Genomic DNA, 8,035 nt, shown 5'->3' on the forward strand with positions numbered 1-8,035 from the left:
CTGATCTGTAGTAAACAGAAATCCATAATTATGGATAGGAATGTCATAAATGGGTACACCAAGGCAGAAATCTGCAATATCCTCCTTGCATATTTGGGTATTATTCTACAAAATGGTTTATTTTAATGAGCTCCGCCACCAAACAAGACCAAATTTGGTTGGTACAGACCGGACCAAACCTGAACCAATCATAGATGTCCATGTTTCACAAGTTTTGACATCAACATACAGCACAGTATAGTACAGCATAGAACAGTAAAGTACAGTATTGTTCAGTACAGTACATTTTATAGTGTACTAAACTCTAGTGTGATCCACTGTGTACTATACTGAACTCCACTCTACAGGACTGTACCGTACTGAACTATACTCTACTTTTATTTACCATACTGAACTATACACTACTGTTCTTTACTGTACTCTACTGTGCTGTAATGTACCACCCCCACCCCCCCTTTTGCGAGAAATTTTGTTAGGCTACATTGTTTCTTCTTCAAAGTGCACTGGCGACATTACATGTCATTTTCCAGTGCTATTTCATTCATTCATATTAACTGTTTTCTAATTTCCAACATCCCTTTGACTGATTAAAATACATTTCATTCAATTAAGCATTTTGGGCTATTTCGGAATGAACATGCTACCATCTTCGCCACAATATTGCAATAATTATTTACTTATTGTGTACTAAACTGCGGGCATCTATTCTGCATGGGTTTATTGCCTATTGTGATGAGTGTGAATGTGCTCATTGCGCGCAGTGCCCAGCCCAGCTGGTGGTGCGGAAATGTCTGTGGTCCTAACATAATAGGTGTGCGCCTTTTTAATGTAGGGTTACCATCAGTAATCTGGGGGCTTCTCCCTATACTTAGTCTGCAACATGTCAAAGTTGAAGTGCATTGCCTTTGTATTTCCCATTATAATAATCTTGCTGCTTTGGAAACATTTTAGTGAGGACTTTATTAGCCTACAAGCAAACCAATAGTGAAATTTGCAGCAAGATTAATATTATATGATCTTGCATTTGATCATGCTGTGTAGGTCATGTAACTGTTACATGCAATATTTGCATGTTTCCTCTCCGGTTTTAACTGTGATAAACACAAATAGCCTAGTCTATTGTGGTTGAATTTATTCCACCACTGTTTAGACCAACTGGAACAGTGTCTGTAAAAGCCAGGTTACCTGTGATAAAAAGTCAGTATTCGATGTCCATCCATGCCTGTGGATGTCAGGAAATGATGTGGAAACAAGCTAGTAGGGGCAACAGTAAGCACTGTTACCTTCAAGTAGGTTTTGGTTTTGCTAGGGCATTGTGGACAGGGATGGTGGATGCATTTGCCTCTGTTGCAAGTTCGAATCCAGCAAAAGAAAGTTGTTTTTTAGATTTTTATTTTAAGTCTATCCCAAACCTAACTCTTACCTTAACAATTCAGAGTTAATGCCTAAACCTAAGCTTAAACACTACAAAATGTGACGTTTGCAACAACTTTGAATTTTGACATTTGAGTAACATGGATGAACATCTAATTCTGATGTGAGACTGAGAGCTAGATAGGTCTCTAGATGATGTATGGCTTGTCGGCCTTACTGTATATATCACTGTGGTGTATGAATGCAATTGTAATGTATTATAGAGAAAACAACGCAATTATCACAACCGGTTGTATATTTTAATATTCATTGCAGTGTGTTGTTGTAGGTAGGATAGGTAGGATACCTGTCTTGTCCCGAAAAACGTAGGCTTAATCAGTAGGGGAGTTTTATCCGGGTCTGGAAGCGCAGCCTGGAGACCTCACACAATGCACCTGTCATTTCATAATCTGATATATTTTTTTATTGCGACAAGATCATCTGCAGTAGGCCTAGTCTATACTCTTTCAAAAATGCCTATGTCAAAATATCAAAATTACATTGCCAATAGCCTACCGGATAATGCGAAGACAAAGTGTTGTAAGAAAGCTCACTAGACCACCCAAGAGGTGGGGCAAGTACTGTATTGAGCAGAGTGATGCTTCCACTACCTTTGTTTGACCGGTATGGTTCCAGCATCAAAGTATAGGACACCAAAACTCAATACAGATACAGCAAACAATTATCTTTATTAACTAAACACTTTCATAAGAAAGCATGCATGAAATGCTAGACGACCTACTAAATTCCTGCAATATCTGTAACCCTATCAGAAGTGCTGCTATGACCCGAAGAAGGTGCTAAAAAGTGACACTACACACATCAGTGTGTTAAGGAGAACTGAACATCCAAGGTTCTACTACTATTCACTGCAAACCGGGCCTAGCCCAATGAAACACAATTGTTAAAAAAAATTCACTGCACACAGGGTCATGTAAGTTTACACATGGACCAGAGACCCACACCTGATTCAAAAAGTAATAAAACATCCAAGATTCTACTACTATTCACTGTAAACCTGACTTAGACCAATGAAACACAATTGTACAAACATGCAAAATCACTGCACACGGGCATAATAGCCAACAAAAATACTCTGATCTTGTAGATTATTTACACAAATTTTAGGGTTAGGAAAGTATGTATGAATCATTAAAAAAAACTGGTTTGGAGAGCCTTTACGCACTAAATATATTGATGAATCAAAAACAGTGGTTTGATTCATCCTGAAAGTTGTCATATTCAAGTTCAATCCATTAAATATTGGAAATGGAAAAAAGTGTACAATAGTCATATAAATCTGCCCTAATTCTCACTAATCATGGAACTATAGGACAAGGGTCCAGTTGTGGTGAACCAGGCTTCAGGTTTAACCTGCTACATGTGATCTTGAATTCCGTAATGATTCAAATAGGCTACTTGTCCCGAATTATTGCACAACGTTAGCCTAATATAATCCAGTAATGCTAGCGACCCACAGGAATAATTTACACGGAAGTGACAGAGGAAGTAAAAGGTAAACAGAATGGAATGATGCTAAATGTAATCTACAAAATGAAGAAAATGAACACTAAAGTGATAGTTATAAATATATGTGGGTATTACTGATGGTGGCTAGTATTTAACAAATTGTATGATACAAATTGTAAAATAAAATGGAGAAAAGCCTGGGCATACTGTAGACTTATTAAAACATTCTAAAGTGCATACATCAATTTGGCAGGTTCAGCCTGACAGAAGCCTATAGCTTGGGTGTCCAGATTTTATCCATTCAAATTATGAGGGCACACAATAAAAATTCAGTACCGGCACAGCTACAGTGCCTTTGACTTTTTCCACATTTTGTTACGTCACAGCCTTATTCTTAAATTGATTAAATTGTTTTTTCCCCGTCATCGATCTACACACAAAAATCATCATAATGACAAAGCAAAAACAAGTTTTTAGAAATGTTTGCTAATTTATTAAAAATAAAAAACATATCACATAAGTATTCAGACCCTTTACTCTGAACTTTGTTGAAGCACCTTACGGCATCGAACGATTAAAGCATGGAGTCTTTTTGGATATGACGTTACAAGCTTGGCACGCCTGTATTTGGGTAGTTCCTCCCATTCTTCTCTGCAGATCCTCTCAAGCTCTGTCACGTTGGATGGGGAGGGTCGCTGCACAGCTATTTTCAGGTCTCTCCAGAGATGTTTGATTGGGTTCGGGCTCTGGCTGGGCCACTCAAGGACATTCAGAGACTTGTCCCAAAGCCACTCCTGAGTTGTCTTGGCTCTGTGCTTAGAGTCGTTGTCCTGTTGGAAGGTAAACTTTTACCCTAGTCTGAGGTCGTGAGCGCTCTGGAGTAGGTTTTCATCAAGGCCAAATCAAATCAAATGTATTTATATAGCCCTTCGTACAACAGCTGATATCTCAAAGTGCTGTACAGAAACCCAGCCTAAAACCCCAAACAGCAAGGAATGCAGGTGTTAACCTCTTGAGCTTATGGCTCAATACTGCCCCCGTTGGAGGAAGTGCGTGCCCATAGTAAACTGAAAATATTTTTTTCCAAAATTGCTAATATATGCATATAATAATAATTATTGAATAGAAAACACTCTAAAGTTTCTAAAACCGTTTAAATTATGTCTGTATGTAAAGCAGAACTCTCAGGGCAGCCTTTCTCCCAAACTCTCTCTTGTCAAGAGAAAAGTTGGGTCAACTTTGACGTCATCGCCCCCACCCTTCCCAGGCAGCTACCGATCTGGGAACAGTATGTATTTGTTCAGCGCGATGTCTGCTTTCAATTGGCACGTTCATTGTTTGAATTTCGCGCTCCCTCATCCTTTGGCGGGCGAAAATGCCCGGTTCACTCTCACATACATGCACTCTATTGCGCGCGGCCGATTTGGGGAACGTTCTTTTCCAATAGACACCAGTTGAAGCCGGTTCGTTTGTTCGCGATGATCATTGTTTTACATGATAAAAACATCATTTTGCTCGATTCTGCACTTAGTTTGACCAGTTTAGTCAACATATAATATGTAATTTTGAAGTTTGATTGCGCAAGAGTGCGGGACCAGAAGGAGCAGAAGTTATTTTGGGTGCATTTCAGCTGAAGCTGTTAGCATATGCTAATACAAAGACGCACAACTTGAAACCAAACGATGTATTGGGTAAGTATGACTCCTTCTACGTCTTCTGATCGAAGAACATCAAAGGTAAGGGAATATTTATGTGGTTATTTTGGGTTTCTGTGGACTCCAAACGTAGAGGAGACACTGCTAATATCTGAGCGCCGACTCATAGCATAGACTAGTGAACGAATTCTGTAACGTTAAAAATAAATGTAACACAGCGGTTGTATTAAGAAGAAGTGTATCTTTGTAACTATATGTAGAACATGTATATTTAGTCATGTTTATTGCTTGTTATCTGACGTTATCTGTCCGAGCTATCATAATTTCTCCGGACATTTTGAGTAGCATTTTTGAAATGTCGTCATTGTAAACAGAGATTTATGGATATTAATGGCATATTATTGAAAAAAAAAAAATGTACTGTGTAACATGTAATATTACTGTCATCTGATGAAGATTTTCAAAAGGTTAGTGAATTATTTATTTTTTAATCCTACTTTTAAATTTTATATTTTCTGGGACACAATGGCCGCCGCTTGCATTTTGTTTCGGTGGTGGTCTAATATAAATGTGTGCTATGTTTTCGCCGTAAAACATTTTAGAAATCTGACTTGCTGGGTAGATGAACAAGGTGTTTATCTTTCATTTGAGCTATTGGACTTGTGTAGGTGTGGAGGTTAAATATGTCTAAGAATATTTTTTCACATTTTGCGTTATGCTAATGAGCTTGAGCCGTAGTCACGATCCCGGATCCGGGATGGGTAGCATCAAGAGGTTAAAGCACGTTGGCTAGGAAAAACTCCCTAGAAAGGCCAAAACCTAGGAAGAAACCTAGAGAGAAATCAGGCTATGAGGAGTGGCCAGTCCTCTTCTGGCTGTGCCGGGTGGAGATTATAACAGAACATGGCCAAGATGTTCAAATGTTCATAAATGACCAGCATGGTCAAATAATAGGTCTGAGACAGGTAGCACGTCTGGTGAACAGGTCAGGATTCCATAGCCGCAGGCAGAACAGTTGAAACTGGAGCAGCAGCACGGCCAGGTGGACTGGGGACAGCAAGGAGTCATCATGCCAGGTAGTCCTGAGGCATGGTCCTAGGGCTCAGGTCCTCCGAGAGAGAGAGAGAGAAAGAAAGAGAGAAAGAAAGAGAGAATTAGAGAGAGCATACTTAAATTCACACAGGACACCGGATAAGACAGGAGAAGTACTCCAGATATAACAAACTGACACTAGCCCCCCGACACATGAACTACTGCAGCATAAATACTGGAGGCTGAGACAGGAGGAGTCAGGAGACACTGTGGCCCCATCCGATGATACCCCCGGACTGGGCCAAATAGGCAGGATGTAACCCCACCCACTTTGCCAAAGCACAGCCCCACACCAAGAGTTCCATCTTTGTTGAATCTTGTTTTGCATGGACTAAGAGTCTAGGTGCTTTTTGGCAAACTCCAAGCGGGCTGTCACATGCCTTTTACTGAGGAGTGGCTTCCGTCAGGTCACTCTACCATAAAGGCCTTATTGGTGGAGTGCTGCAGAGATGGTTGTCCTTCTGGAAGGTTCTCCCATCTCCACAGAGGAACTCTAGAGCTTTGTCAGAGTGACCATTGGGTTCTTAGTCACTTCCTTGACCAAGGCCCTTCTCACCCGATTGCTCAGTTTGGCCGGGGAGCCAGCTCTAGGAAGATTCTTGGTGGTTCCAAACTTCTTCCATTTAAGAATGATGGAGGCCACTGTATTCTTGGGGACCTTCAATGCAGCAGAAATGTTTTGGTACCCTTCCCCAGATCTGTGCCTCGACACAATCCTGTCTTGGAGCTCTACAGACAATTCCTTCGACCTGATGGCTTGGTTTTCGCTCTGACTTGCACTGTCGTCTGTCGGACCTTATATAGACAGACGTGTGCCTTTCCATATCATGTCCAATCAATTTAATTGACCACAGGCACTGTATTGCCAATTTCACTGTAGAAAAGGGGCCACAATACATGTCGTGTTGATATGATTTTCAGTTTGCTTCCATATGTCTGGTTTCACAGTGATCATAAGGAAAAATCATCTAAAACAATTGCTATGTGTATTTATAATCCCCATTCTCCAAACTGTTAACCATGTATAAATGACAGTGCATGGAGAATGCTATTTGTTTCGTAAAAAATATAAAGTATATGCTTTTTCCACTTGGAACCGGTAGGTTCGCAAAACCTTATTCATGGTTTCCTTGTGCGTAAAGGTGGTGGAATTAAGTTAAAGTCAGAATACAGCTTATCTGAAGACACCTCTACCACATCTTCATTTCTTAGATCTCCACCCTGAAGGAATAGCGGGTCAATAGCTTAAGATCAAGGTCAGAATACGTATAGAGTGCATAAAAATGGAATAATATTACATTTACTTGTGCTTAATCGGGGCCATTGAGCGCATTTGATCTTGCATTAACATGTGTTTGTTGTTAAGTGAATACAAATGGACATACCATTCACATTTTTTATAGAAGTTGTAATTGGGGGTCATAGACTGCATTTAAACATTGATACAGTTTAGAAGGTTTGATTGAATCTGATCCATGGGCACACTTTGTGCAATTCGCTAAGTTTACACTGAAAACAAAGCTTAAACATCTATTAATTTATTATTTACCTTAATGCCTTATTAATGAGTCCTACTACTCACACTATGTCATTGCCTACTGTGTTAAAAAATGTAATTAAACAAATCCATGAAACTGGGAAACATTACTAACTTTTTTGTTCATTTTGTCTCTTTCCTCATTCTACCTTATATTAGTCGCCCCAAGACAACCTTCAACTGGTTTATCAACCCCATGAAGACCTTCATCTTCTTCATTTGGAAAAAATACAAGAAGTACATCATCGCTCTACTCATCCTGGCAATCCTGCTGGTTTTTCTCATCCTCATCCTCTACACGCTCCCTGGACAGATCAGTACGCTCATCGTAAATGGATGAACAGTTAACAAGTGCATGAGGATCAGACGGAGAATGAAACATCTATATGAGAAATGTACTTCGTTATCATAAGTTCCATTTAATTTGTGTTAGGACATTGTGTGTGGTAGATTTGCTATTGTGATATACTCTATGTAAGTGCTAATTTCCTTTGTATAAGTCTTGTAATTTTCAAAAACTTGGTTATTATTAGACCAATCTTAAACATTTATTAAACAATCAAAGCTACTGATGAGGAATTCTTTGCACTGACTTGGCTCAGAACAGGACAGGGCAGCTGGCCCTTAAACATACACAGAGAGCTAACATTAATGACATGTATGTCGATCTCTCATGGCTCAAATTGGAAGAGAGATTGACTTCATCATTACTTGTTTTTGTAAGAGGTGTTGACAAGCTGAATGTACCGAGCTGTACCGAGCTGTCTGTTTAAAATACAGCGCGGACACTCATGCATACCCCACAAGACATGCCACCAGAGGTCTCTTCACAGTCCCAATGTCCAGAACAGACTATAGGAGGCGCACA

The 8,035-nt window shown here is 39.7% G+C and overlaps 1 protein-coding gene across 1 annotated transcript in view; it reads left to right on the forward strand.

Annotated features, from left to right (window-relative positions):
• The window catches only part of fer1l4 (fer-1 like family member 4), a 102,857-nt gene extending 95,122 nt beyond the window's left edge, over positions 1–7,735 (forward strand). Inside the window, exon 46 of the mRNA XM_024426382.2 lies at positions 7,327–7,735. Coding sequence (XP_024282150.1) covers positions 7,327–7,507 — 181 coding nt within the window. The 3' untranslated portion in view covers positions 7,508–7,735. The remainder of the gene's footprint in view (positions 1–7,326) is intronic.
• Positions 7,736–8,035: the final 300 nt, after the last annotated feature.

Source organism: Oncorhynchus tshawytscha, linkage group LG07 (genome assembly GCF_018296145.1).
Source record: "Oncorhynchus tshawytscha isolate Ot180627B linkage group LG07, Otsh_v2.0, whole genome shotgun sequence".
Classification (NCBI taxonomy): domain Eukaryota; kingdom Metazoa; phylum Chordata; class Actinopteri; order Salmoniformes; family Salmonidae; genus Oncorhynchus; species Oncorhynchus tshawytscha.